The following is a 21,651-nucleotide window of genomic DNA, read 5'->3' as shown; positions in this document are numbered from 1 at the left end:
TATACAATAGATGTCTTTGTTTAATATACAGGATAAACAAAGACATCTATTGTATAGGACGCGACCTAAATGCACGGTGTAACCGTAGCCATTGAGCACATTTAATAGGATGTGTCTATATATTATAGATACTATATTCTTCAAGCAAACTGATATACATAGTCAAGACAAATGATACAAGTATTGTCTACTTGTATTGTTTGTCTTGGCAATATCGATTTGCTGAGGAATGTAGTCAAGGGGGTAACCACTAACTGAAATATTGTCCCTCAGATTACATGATTTCACGTGATTTCATCTAATCACAAATAATTTTTTCCACTACATATGAAATAATTTGGTAAAATATACGATTTTATTTAATATTATACAATGATTTCTCATGGTTGTATATATAATTATCGGATTATGCTTAGAGATTTCATATGAATTTTATAATGATTTCGAGAACCCTGTTCCATGATTACATTAAGTGGTTACCCCCTCGAATGTAGTATCTACAGACACATCCTATTAATGTGTCAATGGACAATATTTCTCAAGATGACTGATAACAACATACATAACCATTTATTTATGACATAATTATTGATGTATCCCCGACATTTTAAATAAATATATATCACTGAAGAGGACCATAGGCCTGGTTTACACCGTACGTTTTTTCCGCGACCTATACCCTAAATTCGACCTAATTCAGGTCACATTATTTAGGCCGCTCGCTGTAAATACTACTATACCTGACCCGACCTGTTGTAGGTCAGGCCGTATTTTTTGGCGCCCTCACCTAAAATAGGTCGTCTGCTTTCTCGGTGTAAATTCGCGATTGACCCGACCTGAAACTTCGTAGCCATTTTGCTTGAACAGCTGTTTTATTGAATTTGAGAGTTAGGTTAAACCGGTAGCCATACTTACGTGTACTCGCTATAAGCGCCTTTTTCATGACTGATTGCGCATGCGTTTAGCGATTCTTGGGTCCATATGGAAATAATTTGTACAAAATACGATAGATGGCTCTAATTCGGACCAGCGTGGACTAAATATGACCCAACCATTTTTTAAGTCCTTTTCGGTATAAACGGTTGGTGACTAGACCTACTTTGGGTCACGATATAGGTCAGGTCGCTATCAGTCGTACGGTGTAACCGTAGCCATAGGTCTATTCTTTATTTCTGCACTGTCTGAGTTGGTACATACGGCAATAAGTTGAAGTGAAACACATGTACGAACATTTCTTTCACTTCAACTTATTGCACCATGCGCATCAGTTCAGGTAGTGCAGAAATAAAGAACAGACCTCATATTACAGGTTGGAATGTTTGAAGAAATCATAATACTGAAGGCCTTATTCACCAACTCCGATTAATGCTAATCGATGGTTAACTCAAACGCCAACAAGAACTAAAGAAGAGGAAGGCACAGAAGAGGAAGAGAAAGGCATTTTGATTAAATTGCTGTTGGCACTTCTGCGAGTTGATGATCGATTAATTTAACCAGAAGTTGATGAAAGAGACCCTGATTTAAGTTACATTTCAATTTTTGAGACAAAATTCTTTAAAAGGGTTTAAAATTTTCCTTGAAATGTCTATTTCTTGATGCCGTATGGTGTTTCTGAAAATTCAAAATGAACCCAAAATGGCGGCTGGACTGAAACAACATGGGTGCATTCGAGGAGTGCGTTATCTGCGTCATTTGTGTAATACTATCCTTGTCTAGGTGATGAAGATAGAACGACAAAAATAGTGCTAATAGCGTCTTCTCGAATGTCCTCGACCTTGCCTTATTTTTGCCCCGACTGATATGCAACCCATATGTCAAGGTCAAGGTCATTGGAGATGGCTCCCCTTTTCTGAATATTCTGAAAACGATTAGGCTCCATAATTCAGATTTAAAAAATATGGATTTATTTGGTTTCTGTTGTAAATCCTTTAATTGTATTTTAGATATAAAAGACAAATGGAATGGAAATTGAATGGAAAAATTTTTACAGCAAAATGTTGTCTAATGTTGTTTAATAAAAATAAGGAAAAAGATGGTAACTAACATTTTCATTTTAGAGTACAATAAAAGTAAAGAGAACTATAAAACAGTTGCGGAATGTAGTGATGGCGCATTAATCACATCTAATACAAAACCTTGTTTTTTCGATGTTGAAAGCCTTGGTGTTTGTGGGCAGCCTCCATATGGATATACTGATCCATTACAACCGTGTGTTCTCATTAAGTTCAATAAGGTAAGTAATAATCCTCTTTTTAAAAAATATAACACCCAAAAAAAATATTCTGTCGATAAGCGGGGAATTCCTCTTAGCATTTCCTCTAAGCAAAAATCTTACATTAATCTTACATTAATCAGGTGCGTGTATTTATAACATGTATTCATATATAAAAATGAGGATATATGAGCTATGATCAAAAATAAATTCCTCTATATAAAATTCTATTATAATAACTCGAATAGCCTTTTGAAATAAAAGGATACACAAAATATTAGTGGCACGTTTACTTGTTAGAAGAGGTTTGTCATTTACAATGCTACAGTAGTATGCGTGCATGTCAGTACATGCAAGACATTCTTCTAGTATTGAGAGGACCGCAATCCTAAATCCAGTACTTTAGAGTTATACGAAATTCCTTTATTTTGTAGAGTATTCTCTTGAGGTCATATATAAATGGAAAATCCTCTGATATTAACATGGAACCGCTAAATGGCAGAATATTTTCTTTTTGGGTGAAGAATATAATAATATAATTGGCAATGAAAGAGTGTTCAGCAATAAAGCTCTTTTCAATGTTTGTCTGGAAAGCAGAGATTTTAATATTATACTACATGTATTTTACACAACATCAATAAAGATGGCTCGAAGTAGAGTCATACCGCGCTAAACTCTCATTGCTAATAACATTTTTATACTCTTTATCTTATTAAGAATTTCATTTTTGTATATTTTATAAAAAAAGATATTTTCTTTATTAAAATTTACGTTTTTGTTAACTGAAATTTCAATTAGCTTGATGTTTCAATAAATTCAATGAAATTTTAATGAATACAATGAAATTTTAATTATTATCTGAATAAAAAGACATTTTCTGCGTTTAACAGATGATGTTTTAATGTTATTTGAATTAAAAAATAAAGTTTCAACAAAAATTACTACTGTTTAATAAAAAAAGTGTAAAATAATTAGGGGATAGAATTTGTTTGATGAATTTAGAATTTATAAAGAATATACAGGGTCGTGCAGGTAAATCCAGAAAATGTGACCCATAAAAAAATCATGAAAATACAAGAACGAAATAAATTTATTTGTACAAAACTTAGTATATGTGCAACAAATAATGTGATTAATTAAATTATTCAATATATCCTCCATCAGCGGCTACGACTTGCTCGAGCCTGGATCTGAATGAACTCGTTCAGCAAAGCCTGGCCCTTGGTCTTTCTGTCCGCTTTGTTCTGCTCAGTCAACAACTGACGTTGCCTTAGGACAAAATATTTAATCTGTAGATCATTGCTCAACTGATTGTTGACCTTGACACATTTGTTTTCTTCGCCAGGTCACCCATGCTGCGTCTAGGATCACGTTTGATCATCTTTTTCAGGTTGTTGATAAAATTGGGGTTTCTTTTCTGGTCCGATCGCTTGCTGTGACTTGCCCGCTTCGAAGTTATCGCCTCCTGAGTTAGTTTTTCGAAATTTCTTAGAAACTTCATAAACTTGGGTTTTTTTGTATCCAAACCACGCTATGATCTCTGACGGTGATTTTCCGGCGCGAAGCGACTCGAGTATGGCTGCTCTTCGGTCTTGTACTCGGCTCATCGCGGAACGGGTTACTGTGTGTTTATACTACGGTGTTTCCTCGTTGATTATCCTCAACAGGGCGGGCGGAATTACTCCAATGCCGCCAACTGAATTCGAGAACGACAACTCACAAAAATTCCGGATTTACCTGCACGGCTCTGTAATATTTATGTTGTCAGGAAAGGCTAGTGGATCTCCGGAGATAGTCATAGGATTCTCGAATAGAATATACGTTTCCTTTTACTGATCACTAAAATCACTTATTTATTCTGTGATAAATTTTACAGTGTTTCAACTTGAGAAATAGAGAACAAGCAGCTACGCGACCGCGACGCAGTGAAACGTGATATTAACCGGCTTATCTCTGCCAGTTTAGAGTACGGAAATCTTCTCGCGGTCCCAGGAGTTCTCGCTTCTCTTTGACCCAGACAATACGACGTGTTTACGCTTGCTCTGCTGCTCCAAATCTAAATTTCATGCCATGACTGCGTTCAGCAGAGAAAGCATCTTTGCAACTGTTGTAAAATTCTTGAATATGATTAGTTTATACATTTAGATCCAATGAGGAACTAAGGGCAAGACCAATCATATTAAAGAATTTTACAACAGTTGCAAAGCTGCTTTTTCTGCTGAATGCAGCCATTGCTCCGATCCGCAAGCTTGCTCCGAATCGGTAAATCACCGAAATAACAGCGCTGTCAAATACGATAGGTGCAGAGCACGCAAGATCGATACTTCGATCTCAATTCTCGCAGCGCTCGCAATTATTACTTAGGGATATATACATTTATTTCTTATAAAAGGAAGAAAATGTAACGAATTTTAAATGAACATTAAATACTGATTCTCTTTAAAAACAAGCGGCACTATATTCATATATGTATATTGTAGGGTGGTTCTCATTTACACTTGGTTGAAAGTTTTCCCGAGTTCTTTCCACAGGACTCCCTAGAATGGTCTCAATTTACAAAAAATAATCCCTGCTAGTTAAATGTTTGAGTTCCTTTGTATTGAACTTTCAATATTATCAGCATTGGTTTTTAAAGCGTATTTTTCATAAAATTTGGCCTAGAAGATTTCATTTTTTGTAAATATACATATATATCTTGTTTTTTTACATTTGGGAGCTAGCTTATACGCTTCATTTAAATAATTAGATGAATTGTTAAAAAATAAAAATAAATTGTTATTGCATTTTTTGATTATTCGAATTGGAAAAATTGATCTATGGACTAAAAAAGTATTAATAGTATGTTTGGAAGACAAAATGAGTTTAAAAAATGATGAATTTCGTATTTTTATTAATAAAACGATTTCTTACATTTAACATTATGGAGGTATGTACAACAGTTTGTATGAAATTTGTGATAACTATAGGCACAATTTCACGTTATTAAATCAAAGATTTAAAAATTCACTGATATTTTTTTAGTACTTCGTAATTATTCAAGATGATGTCAATGACTATAAACAATTAACTAACAATTATTAATTATTATATAATGTTAAATGTAAAAAATCGTTTTATTAATAAAAATATGAAATTCATCATTTTTAAAATTCATTTTGTATAAATTGTCAATCTAATGGACTGAATACTTAAACTGATACAGAGGCAATTAAACCACGCTTATATAGAGATCCTCAATAAGTTATAATATAATATTGTTTATTGTTTTTCAAATTGACTAATATGTACCTTCCTTTGTTTCGATATGCGTTAACAGTTATTATTTGACTAAATTTCGTACTAACATGACTATATTCTTGATTTCTTATTAATTTTAATTTTGTGACGACACAGGCCTGCAAAATTGGAGGTGTTGAAAGTTGATTGGGATATAACAATGTTTCCTTATGTAATTTTTTACATGCGCTGAATCCGGCTGCAAAATTGCTTGAAACTAATTGAATAGAACAATTAGAACAATTGTTGATCCTGTTTCGTTCTAAAAGCAAAATGGGGAAGAACACATTTGATAACATTTTAGTAAATTGATCAGAATAATATAAAACATAAAATGAATTTTTGAGAAATGATAATTAGAATTTCATCAAAGTATCATTAAAATTTTAATTAAAATTTTTTACTATGAAGTTTTTAAAAATTATAATTATATTGCAGAGATTTAATTGGGTACCAATTCCTTACAATAAATCGTCCCTCTTACCAGAGAATATGCCACATACTTTGCAGAAAGCTGTGCAATTTTCAAACAAGGTTTGATTCAAACTTATCAGTATTTAATAATTAGTATTTAATAATTAGTATAGTAGAATTTGTTTATCCAGTAGCACTCCATTTATACGAACAAATTCATGCTCAGTTCCAATTAAATGTATAGGTACACGCTCACATAGGCTGATAGGCATTGATATAGTCCGTTTTTATTTTAAGACAATTTTAAGTAAAGTAATGTCTTAAGATGGTTTTGTGATGTTAATTTAATACTTAAATAAGGACGCGATGGAGAAAGAAATATCGGAAAGCCCATGTCAGATTACAAATTGACGATTACGATTGATGGTTGCTCTGTTCAGATGCTGTTCTATTTCAGATGATAGACTCGCTTTATCTCAATTGGAATAGGATCGGGCAATAGTTAATCGTAATTGTCAATTCGCAGTTTAATATAGGCAGAACGGAACAGTAACGGAAAAGATATGTGATGGAGATTTATAGTCAATCAGAGTAACTTTGTTTCAATTTCGTTCCGCTGTTTAGTGGGTAGATTCTGGGTTTATTTTAGCACGGAACTATTATAGAACGGAAAAGAGATGGAAAAATTTCTAACTTCCTCATCAACATCGATTAGTTAGCGAAGTGTCGATCCTTTTGTAACATATTTCTATATCTATCATAGCATATGGGTATTAATTCATATTAAAGCCCAACTTTGAGAGCTCACTTAATTCACATGAGAAATACTGCGCTCCTTATATTCTTTCCCAAGTGATTCTTATTTATGAGTTAATGCATCTCCGCCGTCGTTCTCTGTCGGCGGAGATGCATAATGCTCACCGATGAGTAATTTTCGTGATAACATTTTGTTGCAACGAACTACGACGGCATCGATTAAAGAATTACTTCATAGCTTGAAGACATATATGCAACAACGATTAACAAAACATTATATGTTTTGTTGCCGTCATATTTTCGTTATAATGCTCAAGATGGAATGATTAATTATTCCTTGCTGTCATTTTGTCGACAGCATAACGTACCGCTATTGCTGACCGTTTGTTTTTGAAATTTCGTCAACTGATTGTATGCATAAGCAATCGTATTGCTGCATTTGTAACGTGTACTATTTTTATGTCAGCAAATGTATGCCAAATATAAGACAATTCATACAATGCATTAGTTTGATCAATATGCTAAATCACGCTTGATTATCTGGGTTAAAAGAATAAACAATGTAGTTTATTATATTCGTAAATCTTAAAGATGTAAGAACAAAATTGTTCTTTTGAACAGACTGGCGACCTTTTGTGAGAGATAGTTCTTCGAAGTAAGAAGAATTCTTTTTTTTTAGGAAATATCGATTACGTTTGGAACCTGAATTAAATATTTGGACTAATAGAATTAATTTGTTAATTAAGAAAAAAAATACATCACACTTGGTTTGGATTTTCAGTTGTTTGCTGTTGAAAAAAGAAAGGAGAAACATTGTTGTTCTGAGAAAAGGAATCGACTTTCTGGTGATAGAGGAGACACCAAGGATTTCGGGCAAAGAGGAGTAGTTGTAGAAAGTGAAGAATTTCTTTCGGACAGAGAGAAATCGCTTTAGGCAGAAGAGAATTTCTTTTGGTCGGAAAGAAATTGTAAAAGGCTAGTTATGAATGTTTGTTCTGAAGACTGTCACGCCCACGGTTTTTCAATTCGTGGTTTTCCGTGACGAAGGGCGAATGTCGAGACAGAGGCTAGAATATAAGGAGTATTTATACAATATTCTGAACATTTCACCGATATACATATATACATTCTGTAACGGTTCCTTTACTGTTCCGGAATATTCGACACATTGGGAATACAAAAAATCGAACTTTTTATGAATAGTTAGCGTTAACTGAGTATGCTAGCTTTTAAAGTTAATATGCAAGCTGATAGATAATTAAAAATTCTGGAAAAGCTAGTCATTTTCTGTCGATAAAAAAGTTATGACGTGATAGAACAATTTTGACATCAGATTTGGTTTAGACCGTCAAAATATAATAAGGATGTCATACTCTCCGGATCAAGAAATTCTTTTTTGTGTGCCTGTGTTATTATAGTAATATGATGACATAGCACGATTTGATAATGACAATTTTAAAGTTGGCAAGTTGCTACCTATAAAGTTGTCATATTGTGAAAAGGTAACAATTTGTTAATAAGTGCGAACTTAGGTGCCACAATTTTCATAGCAACACATGTATTTATACTTGCAAGCAAGATACGTTGCTATCTGGATGCATATGTATGTGTATTCAATTTATTTTATAATAATTAAATATAATAATTAAATAGTTCCAAATCTGGTTATGGTGTGATGGAGTAAATAACGTTGATAAAGAGCACATCGGAGAAATTGAGTATTTACCAAGTCCTGGATTTTCTGTGCAATATTTTCCGTTTATTGGTCAACCAGATTATTTGGCACCGGTAGTCGCGCTGCGTTTTAAAAATGTCACATGTAAGCCACTAAGTATATAAAAATTATATATTCAAATGTTTCACAGAAATAGAAAATAATTATTTAGAATCTTAGTATTTTAAAAATGTTATTGATATATTCTTTTAATTATCCAAAAAAATGTGGTATAAAATTTCGTTTATGTACAGGGCCCTTATTCTTGAAAAGTAACGTATACGAACAACTAGGGAAATACTATAATACACGTTACATATACTATAGTATTTATGTATACTATAGTTATTCTCGTATACGTTTCTTTTCAGAATAGGAGCTCTGGGTGTTTGATAACGTACACTGAGCTTAGAACATATACTACTGGAAGCGGAATTGCCTATGCCAGTGCTGGGATTTACTTGCATAATATTTAATAATACTATCAGACTCTTTGTTTAGTGTATGTATTTGTTCTTTTTTATTTTCATTTAAAATTATAACAAAATATTGTTTTGTATTATTTATAAAAAATTTGATAAATTTTATAAATAGCCATATTTATATAATAATTCGAAATTATTGATTACTAATTTTTTAAATAATATAGATAATAAATATTGTATTTTATTAATACAACGTTTTTAGCGTTTAGATTAATGACGGTGGAATGTAGCTTATGGGCGCTCAACATTAACAAAGATGCACAAAATGCATTGGATTTTCAACTAATTCTGGGCGAGCTATAAAAGGCGGTGATCAACAAATGTTTATGTATCTTAAATATTTGTGTACCTTAAATATTTATTAACAAATATGCAAATATAATAAAAAGTTATGGATTATTTTTAATATACTTTATGCAGAATATGACAAATAAATTTAAATTTATTTGTTCGCAGTTCTTATAATTTTACATTAAACATTTATTGTAATTTATAAAAAATCTTGTCGTCAATAATAATTCCTTTATTATTTATTATATCTCATTAATAATGTAGGAAAATGTATAATTTTCTGGATATCGTTTTGTTTAAAGATTTTAATCTGAGGTACATTTATAAAAAAAAATGAAAGCTGCGATTATACGTATGATAATATATTTTTGTTGATAGACTCAAACTGCCGTGTTTCTGAGATAGCAAAAGTGTGTTCAATTCATCTCATAAATTAAAAAATTAATGAACCGATTCTACTGACGGAATAGTGGCTTAAGATTACACAGAGTTCCATTTTTACAGAATTAATTATTTTTATTAAAAGAAAGAATTAATATCTTTATTATATGTGAACGAGAAGAGAGCAAGACGAAGCTTTATTTGTCGACAAACATATATCTTTTGTACACTTGTGAATTATGTTGAAATTTGTTTTTCCCAGATTCGCCGTCCCTTCTGGAATCAGCAGTGTTTTCTAGAGCAAAAAGATGAAAACAGGGAGAGAGAAAGAGAGAGAGAGAGAGAGAAAGCGAGAGAGAATAGAAAAAGGAATGAGATAGACCAAATGATAAAAAGAGATAAATAAGAAAAGATAGAACAAGATTCGTAGGAAGAGAAAAGAAAAAGATATAGACCGAAAAAGAGAAAAAATATCAGAGGAAGGGAAAAAAATAGCAAAAAGGCAATGAAAGAATGACGAAGAGATGCAAAAGGAGAGAGAAACAGAAAAAGAATGAGAAATAATCCGTTTAGATTAAGCAATATAGTAATTGCGTACTGTCATATTTTTGTCACTGAGTAAAAGAGTATGAGAAAAGAAAAAGAGAAAAAACAAGAAAGAGAAAAAATTGCATATAAAATATCTGTTCTCTTTTGAGGTAAATTTTGTATGAATATGACGTTAATATGAGACTTCAATCGAGAGACATTCTTTTCTTGATGACACAATTTTAGATCTTATTCTTCTTCTTCTTCGCCCGTGCCGGTCAACATGGCAATTAAGCTTGGAGTATCAATGAAGCCTTTATCATCGATGTACATCTGATCAAATGCGTCATTCACCTCCCTTGGTGTGAATTTATCGCCCCACGTCACTAAAGCGTGCCTTAACCTGTGTAACAAACGTAAAAATCATCTTATATAGGGTGGCCCATGTAAAGTATCACAAGCTATTATCTCTGAAAGCGTGTGTCAAATGACTAATATGTTCAGACAAAGTTTTATGACATTGAGGAGAGCATAAGGTGGTACCATTTGTTTGATCTTGGGTAGTGTTGTCAAAGTGAGAGCAAGGCTACTTTGAATTTTTTAAATGAAACCCCCATTTTTTATTACATTTTCTTGTAGCTAGTGACTGGTGACATCGAAACATCAAAATGTCAAATAAAAAATTGTAAAAATGATTTTAGAAAGCAAGAATAAAAAAATATTCATTTTTATCGCTTTCCCAAAGACAAAACGTTAATGTTATCATGAGAAGATAAACGAGCATATGTCTATAGGACTTTTTTTCTTAGTTTTTTACTCCTCTACACGCTCCCGAAGTTTTGCCATTTAATTTGGAAACACCCTGTATATGCAGACTGTCTCTTAGGCCGGAATCAGACTACGCATTGAATATTGTTCAATCTTTCAATCTTCAATTCCCAAAGACAAAACGTTAATGTTATCATGAGAAGAAACGTGTGGAAAAAATGTCAATGTTAGAAATGGTACGCATGAAATTAATTCATTCGACCACAATATGACGCCAAATTCAAGTAACCGCGACAACGTGGCGGCATTTGAAATCATTGGCTGTTGAAAACCGTATGTATACTTTAAATATATGCGCAAGAGTATACCTTCTTTCCTTCTACCATGGGTCATTCCATCTCAAAACGTACGATCTCAGAACTTTAATCTGAGCTCTATACTATACTATACAGGGTGTTTCCAAATTAAATGGCAAAACTTCGGGAGCGTGTAGAGGAGTAAAAAACTAAGAATCAATGCGTAGTCTGATTCCGGCCTTAAGTAAGGTCGGGGTTAGGTTGCATTGGGCTGCGTTCAGGAATTATGCCTAAATAACTCTAGAGTATTTTTGCTATAATATATGTGACGTAACCTATAATTACTTAGAATTATCTAGGCGTAATTCCTGAACGCAGCCTTGGGGGCGTAGAATGGGTCAAGGGGAACAAAAAATCTTATACCATTTTGAGATATCCGCTGTAAAATTTTCGAATTAAAAAAAAGAAACCTAAGCCAATGTGCGGTGAAGTCACGCCGCGCGAACTTGTAGCCTATTGCGCCTCAGCCCGTATGAGGATCCGGGCGCACTCCACGGCGACGGCGCGCAGGGAGGATAGCAGCGGAATTCTGTAGGTTTGTTCGCGTCGCATGCTCCAACATGTTCCAATATGCTCCTACCATAGCTCTTACTCACTCCAACGCGCTTGGTAAAGTGAGTAGGAGATATGGTAGGAGCATGTTGGAGCATATTGGAGCTTGCGACGCGAACAAACCTTAAAACTCGTTATGCAATCATTATGAGTTCACAACGATAGTTGCGCAGCTTTTTTACCATATAAAATATCTGTGCGACTGTCGTTAGGAACACATAACGATTGCATAACGAGTTACATACATTGGTTTAGATGTTTCCTTTTTTAATTCGAAAACTACAGCGGATATCTCAAAATGGTATAAGACTTTTTTTATTTCCCTTGATCAATTCTATGCCCCCACAGTATATATATACATACAACGTGTAACTAAAATAAGATAACAAACTTCGGGGCCGAGCTCCCCACACCAACATGAAAAAAGTTCATGTTGAATATATATGTCTGCAAATCCACTGTTTATACTGACAATGAGACATAACTCAAAATGTTTAAGTATCATGTTTGATCCCCACGATCCTCCAAGATCTAGGATCCTCTAGATTTTCATCTATGGGGACACTTAGGCCCGTATTCATAGTTAGGCCTTTATATTTAAGGCTTCCTTAAATTTATCTTCAGATGCTCTACAAATTATTTCATTGGTTACTGAGTATGTAAAGATAAATTTAAGGAAGCCTTAAGTACAAGGTCTGACTATGAATATGCGCTATTTAATTTGGAAACACCCTGTATATGCAGACTGTCTCTTAGGCCGGAATCAGACTACGCATTGAATATTGTTCAATCTTTCAATCTTCAATATGAGATTGAAGATTGAAAGATTGAAATTTGACCAATCAAAACAATAGAAGCTAAAATTCCTTTGTCCTCACTAGTCAAATTTTAATCTTCAATCTTCAATCTCAATCTTCAATGCGTAGTCTGATTCCGGCCTTAAGTAAGGTCGGGGTTAGGTTGCATTGGGCTGCGTTCAGGAATTATGCCTAAATAACTCTAGAGTATTTTTGCTATAATATATGTGACGTAACCTATAATTACTTAGAATTATCTAGGCGTAATTCCTGAACGCAGCCTTGGGGGCGTAGAATGGGTCAAGGGGAACAAAAAATCTTATACCATTTTGAGATATCCGCTGTAAAATTTTCGAATTAAAAAAAAGAAACCTAAGCCAATGTGCGGTGAAGTCACGCCGCGCGAACTTGTAGCCTATTGCGCCTCAGCCCGTATGAGGATCCGGGCGCACTCCACGGCGACGGCGCGCAGGGAGGATAGCAGCGGAATTCTGTAGGTTTGTTCGCGTCGCATGCTCCAACATGTTCCAATATGCTCCTACCATAGCTCTTACTCACTCCAACGCGCTTGGTAAAGTGAGTAGGAGATATGGTAGGAGCATGTTGGAGCATATTGGAGCTTGCGACGCGAACAAACCTTAAAACTCGTTATGCAATCATTATGAGTTCACAACGATAGTTGCGCAGCTTTTTTACCATATAAAATATCTGTGCGACTGTCGTTAGGAACACATAACGATTGCATAACGAGTTACATACATTGGTTTAGATGTTTCCTTTTTTAATTCGAAAACTACAGCGGATATCTCAAAATGGTATAAGACTTTTTTTATTTCCCTTGATCAATTCTATGCCCCCACAGTATATATATACATACAACGTGTAACTAAAATAAGATAACAAACTTCGGGGCCGAGCTCCCCACACCAACATGAAAAAAGTTCATGTTGAATATATATGTCTGCAAATCCACTGTTTATACTGACAATGAGACATAACTCAAAATGTTTAAGTATCATGTTTGATCCCCACGATCCTCCAAGATCTAGGATCCTCTAGATTTTCATCTATGGGGACACTTAGGCCCGTATTCATAGTTAGGCCTTTATATTTAAGGCTTCCTTAAATTTATCTTCAGATGCTCTACAAATTATTTCATTGGTTACTGAGTATGTAAAGATAAATTTAAGGAAGCCTTAAGTACAAGGTCTGACTATGAATATGCGCATTAAAGTCTTCAGTTTATGAAGTTCCAATTGCCAATGAAGATATGTTATGCCAACGCATCTTTGATGTTTGTGATACCATTCGCAATTGTTCCGGAATCTTTGAAAAAGTGCAGTCCATAATCCGTCTTATAAGCGTGTATTGAATTGAATAGGAGACATTTCGAATCTTTGTTATAATTAAAAATTAAAAATAAATATTAAATAATAATAATAAACATTACTCTTTCTCCTATTAATAAACATTTTGAACTCTATCTCAGTAACAATGGGTTTGTAGACATAATAAATATGAACTTTTTTTTCATATTTTGTGTGGGGAGCCCTGTCCTGAAGTTTATCTTATTTTAGTTACAGCCTGTACATATATACAAAGTTGGAAAAGTTATATTTTATAAGTTGCTTATTATAAATTACTTTTTCTTTGAATTACCTTATATGTGTTTGTAATATAAACTGTGAGTACGAAAAGTAATACAAAATTGGAATAAATTATGAAACTTAATATAAAAAATAAAATATACCCAATCTTATTGTACTCTGTTTCTATAATAAGAAGTGACTTGTAAAGTAACTCAACTATACATATATATATATACCTTTCGCCGTCGATTTTGCCGTTTTCGTCGAATGTCTTGAAGGCATTGATTACAACATCGTCATCATCAGCACCTGACAAAACAAGAATTATTCAGTTTTCGTAGCGTTTTTGCTTGTTTTTCCAATTAATAAATTATACCTACCTGATCCTGACATACGAACGGCAAATAAATTTAACAGTTGAGTGAAGTTGATGGGCGCTGCAGCCTCGTTAAGCATTTCCTCGATCTCCTTATCGGTTGCTAATCGACCGACAGAATCGAAAGCTGCTCGAAGATCATTCTTACCAATAATGCCATCCTTATCCGCATCCATTAGTTGGAATGCCTGTGAATACAAGAGTATTTAGAATAGCTACGCAATCTCACGCAATAGTATGAACATGTAATATTTAATACTTTTATATTCCCCCGGAAACTGAAATTCTGACCTTATTCATTATACATTTGTTAAATAAGAGTTAAGAAATAAAAAATCTATTTTTTAATTAATTTAAATATTAATTATCAAAAATTATATAAGAAAGGCTCAAATAATTTAAAAAAAATTAAATAACAAGAATAAGACAACAAGCCAAGCAAAGTCTTAATCCTATATTATTAAACAAACAGAAAGTTTATTAGAGCATACGTTTCAACTTCAATCGGGTCATTAACAATTTTAAATTCAACCAGTATTAACTAATTATCATTGCTCTGATTACAACATTAAAAACAATAAATTTCAAAGAAAAAAAAACATTAAATCGCTACCCAGTAAACACAATATTACATGTAACGTACATGTAACATGAAATGTCAGCTCAACAAGATAACTATAATATAACACACTGTGTTACATGTGCGTTACATGTGACATTGTGTTTACTGGGTATTGTAACGTCTCGTCAATGGACGTCTCAAAGTAGAGTCAAACGAAAGTAGCCAAATGCATAGTTCTTCGAACTATCCGAATTATTAACTCATTTAAAGGTCTTCCTATTCTAACCTAAATGGAATTCTATATTTTTCTATTTCAATTCAGTAAAATTTAATTACAAAGAATTAAACAGATGAAAATATAAAAGCTGAAAAAATTATTTCAAATAAAAAACTTTTACAAAGATTTAGTACCGATATACGATTAACAATACAAAATGCATGATATCACCACAAAAAATGATCTTTTTTACAAAAAGGTATAATAAAAATACGCTTGTATGTGCGCTCTTGAAGAAAAAAATGACTTTCTATTCCAAACCTATTTTCTAAACTATCAAAGTAATAATAATTTATTTCAAAAAATATGTGAATTCTTTAAATTGCGCCAATTATAAACAAAAAATACTAAATAATAAACAGAAAATTTCGCTTTTTAGGCTTTCACGGATATTATCTTCAAAGATACCGGTAGGTTTGCGGGTATGATACTGTATCAGTGCGCTTCTCGTCCTGGTGAAGTGAATAGTGATTCATGAAACGTTGGCATAAGCAATGGATGAAAACACGGCGATAATTCGCAAACCTTTTGGTATCTTTAAAGAAAATACATTTTGTTGAAACACTAATGTAGTATAACTACTTTTAAATAATAAAACTTCTACTTTTAATTCTTAAAAAATAATAATCATTTTTTAAGAAGAATTGAAAGTAGGAGTTTTATTGTTTAAAAGTAGTTATACTACAATAGTGTTTCAATGAAATATATTTTCTGTTTATAATTGGCACAATTTAAAGATTTCACATACTTTTTGAAAAAAATTATTACTACTTTGATGGTTCGGAAAATAGGTTTGGAATAGGAGATTGGAATAAAAAGTAATTTTTTTCTCCAAGAGTATACATACAAGTGCATACACTTGGCGAATTTTTTTATCTTTTTATAAAAAGGGTAATTTGTGGTAATTGAGAATGACCCGATTAGGATCAAAACGCATGTTCTAATAAACTTTGTTCGTTGTTTAGTAATATAGCATAAAGTCTTACTTGCAAGGCTCATATCCGTATTCTTATTAAGGGGGTCTCCTGCTTTAGAAGACCAAAAAATTGTGATTTTTCGTAATTTTTTTCAAAAGGAAGACTAATACTATCGATTTGAAACTTTTTATATATTTTAATATAACTATCGTAGAGTACGTACAAATTTTTATGTGGAAAAATAATTATAAAAGTATTATAAATAATAAAAATATAAACATTTAGTTTAACGTCTCACCACGACGTTATGATTTTGTGTACATCCTAGCGGCTGTAATTTTTGCCGGAAACAAAAAATTAAGAAATATATATAATTGTTACAGTTTTTCATCCTAGTCCTAAATGTGAACCGAAAAAATTTAAAAAAATATATATATATTAAAATTTTATGCGACTTTGAAAAAAAGTTACAATTTTCATTAGGTAGCAGCCGTTTCTTTATGTAAGAGAAAATTATTAATGTTTATTTTTATTTAATTTTTTAGGTTCATCGAGAATAGTTGACTATTAGCGAACTAACGAGTCCTATAAAGAGTCCTATAAAAAGTCGATTGGTCAAATACTTTTTTTTCAATCGTATACACAAAATTGAAGAAAATGCAAAAAACAGATTTCGAGAAAAACGCGTTTAAAGTTTTCGATTTAGTTCTGGGTACTTACAATGCTCGGAGGCTAATCTGTTATTCCAGGGACATACAATAATTCTTCAGCTTTCTCATGGAATTCATTTTGAGCAATTTGAGCCATTTTACGAGCTACTCGGGCCTTTCTCGTGCTACTAACAAGGAAACCGACCCTCACCGATTTTAATGGATATGTTGTAGAGCATGAAAAAATATTAAAGCTATATTTTTTTGTTTGTGCTTGTCTCGAGGTTTAGGAGGTGAAACACCCCCTCGAAAAACATCGTTTTTTTTTTTTGAAGCGAATATCATCAAAACTATAAAAGATAGAAAAATTTTTCAGAATGAAAATGGAATGGCTTTAAGAATATTTTAAAACTATAATAAAGAACATTTTTTTTAATTATTTATTATAATTGTGTGCCGTGCATCCGTATATACAAGCGCTGAATTTATACCGAAGGACATTGAATTTCGCTTTAAAATTTTAGGGACATATTCTCGAAGAGTTGTATTATCGATTTATGAAAAAAAATCGACTTTTTTTACCCTTTAGAGCAGGAGACCTCTTTAATTATCAACTTAACTATGTGATGTTTTTAAGTGTTCGCAAAACTAATATATTGAAGATTCCCTCTATTCTGAAATAATAGATTCCTTAATCCTTAACTTTAAGAAGGAGTACAGGTATCCAAGAATAGCAATGCCAGAATAGAAAGATCCAAAATGGAGACGAATTTGAAATAGAATTAGAATTGTGTGTAAAATTATATCTTAATTGAACCATACCTCCTTAAATTCGGCCACCTGTTTTTGAGAGAACATGGAGAATACACTGGATCCGCTGCGTTTAGCCTTGCGACTGCCACGGCTGCTTGCTCTAGCAGAACCAGAGTCTTTTGGTGTACCTGTTGGAGTTGGTGCTTTTTCTTCAACTGGCGCTGGCTCGGGCTCGGGTGCTGGCGCCTCTTCCTTCTTCTTAGTTTTCTTCTTCTTCTCCTTATCCGCCTAGAATATAAAATACCGCAATATTTTGTAACATATTTTAAGTACTTTTTACTACTTTGTACTATTGTTAGAAAAACTGAAGTCACGAGAGGTACATGTAATACCTTTATTTTACGAAATATCTAAAATAATCTGATTATTATTATTAATGAAAAAATGATCACTGTGATTAATGATAAGCATTCTTTCTTGAAAAGTTTTCAAATAATTTGTGAACGTTTGTTTCAAATATAATTTAAAATTAAAAACTTTATGTCTAAAAAACTTATTTTTCAAATTTTAGAACAACTAAAAATTTTAAACACACACTGTTAAATCTATAGTGTCAAATTTAACCTACCATGAGTCGCCACTGCTCCTACTCAATCATGTCGTTATTTTATACTAAAACAATGGTTATATTTGACATTATAGTGTTAATTTGATATTGTATAGTGTCAAATTGACACGGTATAGTGTCAAATTTAACTATCATTTTGATAAAAAATAACGATATATTTAGTAGTTTTAGTAGGAGCAGTGGCGACTCACGGTAGGTTATATTTGACACTATAAATTTAACAGTGCAATGTAAGAATACCAGGTGTTTCATTCCCGTAGATGCGCAAATCGATCAATCAGATATTAGCCGAAAATATTATAAGCCAATATAGAGCCATTATTGGAAATCTGCCTCAAAATTATATATCACCGCTATTATGCGCAATAAAATATATTGTATTCTTACATTATGGTTTTAACTTTTTAAGTATCTAATATATATTTTTTTAAATGTGTGTGTGTGTGTGTGTGTGTGTGTATAAGTATCCAGAGAGAATATTTAACAGTTTTAAAAATAAGTTTTTCTTACATTTATATTATATAAAAAGGAAAAGGAATTAAAAATATGAGAAATAAAAAAACATAAAATAAAAAATATATTTTAAAAACCTTTAAGATACATACAATTTTTTGTTTTAAATAATTTTTGAAATTTTTCATTGAAAATGATTCAACTTTAATTTAAATAATTTACGATTTTTTTTATAAAAAAAAGTAAAGAATCGTTTGTTAAAAATGATATAAGTAGAAATAATCATTTTTTAAATATTAAATTTAATCGACCCTTACTAAATAGGTACAAATTAATAGATGACATATGCAAATGACCACACACACACGCACGCACGCACGCGCGCGCGCGCGCGCACACACACACACACACACAGATAAATGTAGAAAAGAAATTTAATTTAAAAAATATTATTGTACTTGATTATTATACTGGATTAGAAATATATTTTAAAATATAAATTGTTTTCTCTCTCTCTCTCTCTCTCTCTTTCTCTCTCTCATTTTTTGTTATCTTAAACGATAGATTTAAAATTAAATAAAAATGAAAATGAATTTTCATAAACACATTACACATATGAAACTTCTATGTGTAATGTACTATGTGTAAATGTATGTTCTATGTGTAAATGTAAGAAAAATAATAAAAAATGAAACTTATTTTTCATAGAAGATATTTATTTTGCTAGTAAAATAAAATATGTATATTCCCGATATTAATACAGTTTCATTTTTCTAATTATGACAGTAAAATTCATTTATAGAGTAATTCATTTATGACAGTAAATTTCATTTATAGAGTTCGTTTCCAACGAACATAATTATGCATATATTAATATATTATATTAACAAAGTAACTTTTATATTCTAATTCAATTTATTCCTTTATTCTTAATAAAGAAATCGCATAATTTTTTTTTGTTTTTTCTATGAATCTGTTATAAAACTGTGTACATACAAACATTTTTATAACAGATTCATAGAAAAAACAAAAAAATTTATGCGATTTCTTTATTAAGAATAAAGGAATAAATTGAATTAAAATATAAAAGTTACTTTGTTAATATATGCATAACTATGTTCGTTGGACTCTATAAATGAAATTGAGAAGCCTGGTCCAATTATCGCACGAGAAAATTTATGGGGCGCTGCCGGTGCTAAGAATAGAATCGCATTGTGAAGCTGCCAAGACGTATATAGAGTGAGCATTCAGTTATCGCACTGCCTCTCGTATTACCATTCTTATATAATTATTTTTATTGTCATAATTAGAGAAATGAAACTGTATTAATATCGGGAATATACATATTTTATTTTACTAGCAAAATAAATATCTTTTATATGAAAAATAAGTTTCATTTTTTATTATTTTTCTTTATAGAAGTTTCATATGTGTAATGTGTTTATGAAAATTTATTTTCATTTTTATTTAATTTTAAATCTATCGTGTGTATTAAAGAGGAAAGATACTTTAATTGAACGAGAAAATGAGATTATATGTATTTGCAATTCCACATGACTTATTAATTATTATAGAATTGTGGTAGAATTCTCCCGAGCAGCTATTCATTGACGAAACATTAATTAAACGTTGGCATACGTTGGGGATATGTTGCGCCGATGAATTGTGCTACTAAGGAAGGTATATGTGTAAATATATACTTATTTGTTATATGTGTAAATATGTTTAATTTTAATAAAGTTTCAAAGAAGAAGTGATGATTTGGAGAAGCATATTCATTTACAGTTTCATGATTGAACTAGCAATATCGGAACTTTGAGCGGCTTGCTAAAATATCTGACGAAGATCACTGATGCCGCACTTTACTGTCACGAATCTATAATGCCAATGGTAGCTATCGTCACTCAGCATATATCGGTTCCGGTACAGCGCGTAATCCATCTTTGTTAAATGCACTTATATTCGCGGTTTGATGAATTTCTGCATATCGATCACATAAATATAAACTTGGTCCCTCGTATTCCTTTCGATTCGGTAGAATGTAGATCATCGCGCGCAATTTTCAAACAGTCCACAGACGGCGTTGACAAGGCACATTTCTCGATGCGTACTTACCATTGTCTATAGGTTGATTTCTAAGGGATGGACAATACGAGATGGTCACGACGTACCAACTGTCCGAATCAAAGAGCCGAACTTGTCTAAGTAACTTCTGCGGATCTCCCCCACCAGCGAACCGCAGGTTGTCCAAGTCGAAGTACCCTGCCCCGGGTATAGCGTCTATCTGACCATATTTAGTGCGAGTCGCCTCAAAATAGCGACCCTTTCGACGTTTCAAATAAAACATGAGTTTGCCAGGGAGTTAAAACTCTGACGGTTCTCGTCCCAACAGAGATGACATCTCAGCGCTAAGATAACGATTTCCTGACCGATATGAATCAATCGAGTGCTCGTAAACAATTATACTTGAAACAGTATATAATAATCATCGAAATGATTTTTTCTTCGCATAACACCATAAAACGGAATAAAAAAATAAATCATTTTATTTTATCATTGTATCTACTTATTTTATTAATGACAATTTCTCAAAAAGCAATCTACGGAATTACTAAACGTACTATTATCGTAATTGAGTTTTCGGTTTAAAGCAGAGGATGTCTCAAACATATAGGCATTATAAATAACTGTCCGACGTATTCAAGAAGGCATTTATATATATATATATATATGTTCTTGCAAATATGTACGATGTTACATATACATATATATACAGGGTGTCCCGCAATTTTTGAAAAAGCTTTTGTGTAAATAGAGCGGATTAAACTAAGTCGAAAAGTCCTCTATCATTTTGCAATTTTCGAAATGATTAACGAGATTAGTTAACGACTAATCTTGAATATGATAAGGGGATCC

The 21,651-nt window shown here is 32.2% G+C and overlaps 2 protein-coding genes across 4 annotated transcripts in view; one reads left to right on the top strand and one right to left on the bottom strand.

Moving 5' to 3' along the window:
- LOC108728946 (sodium/potassium-transporting ATPase subunit beta-1) overlaps positions 1 to 9,265 on the top strand; it is an 11,502-nt gene extending 2,237 nt beyond the window's left edge. The window contains exons 4-8 of one of the 3 annotated variants that reach the window (XR_001936911.1): positions 2,058 to 2,233; positions 5,927 to 6,022; positions 8,312 to 8,477; positions 8,785 to 8,874; positions 9,060 to 9,119. Coding sequence is in view for 1 of the 3 variants with exons in the window: in XM_018457789.1 (XP_018313291.1) it covers positions 2,058 to 2,233; positions 5,927 to 6,022; positions 8,312 to 8,477; positions 9,060 to 9,160 (539 nt within the window). In the remaining 2 variants the exon portion in view is untranslated. Of the gene's footprint in view, positions 1 to 2,057; positions 2,234 to 5,926; positions 6,023 to 8,311; positions 8,478 to 8,743; positions 8,875 to 9,059 lie in introns of all 3 variants that reach the window. The other 2 variants (XR_001936912.1, XM_018457789.1) reach the window with 2 other exon arrangements.
- Positions 9,266 to 9,658: 393 nt separating this feature from the next.
- On the bottom strand, positions 9,659 to 20,954 carry Mlc2 (myosin regulatory light chain 2). The gene is made up of 5 exons (XM_018457791.1): positions 20,851 to 20,954; positions 17,724 to 17,942; positions 14,500 to 14,683; positions 14,356 to 14,428; positions 9,659 to 10,460 (listed from the first exon to the last, which is right to left on the bottom strand). Exons 1-5 carry the CDS (start codon positions 20,851 to 20,853, stop codon positions 10,307 to 10,309), a joined length of 633 nt encoding a protein of 210 aa, XP_018313293.1. The 5' UTR covers positions 20,854 to 20,954; the 3' UTR covers positions 9,659 to 10,306.
- Between the last annotated feature and the right edge of the window lie 697 nt (positions 20,955 to 21,651).

The sequence above is a fragment of the Mycetomoellerius zeteki genome, unplaced genomic scaffold (genome assembly GCF_001594055.1).
Source record: "Mycetomoellerius zeteki isolate Tzet28-1 unplaced genomic scaffold, Tzet1.0 scaffold674, whole genome shotgun sequence".
NCBI classification, from domain to species: domain Eukaryota; kingdom Metazoa; phylum Arthropoda; class Insecta; order Hymenoptera; family Formicidae; genus Mycetomoellerius; species Mycetomoellerius zeteki.
Note: the sequence above shows the minus strand (reverse complement) of the source record. Positions and strands in the feature narration are given on the sequence as shown.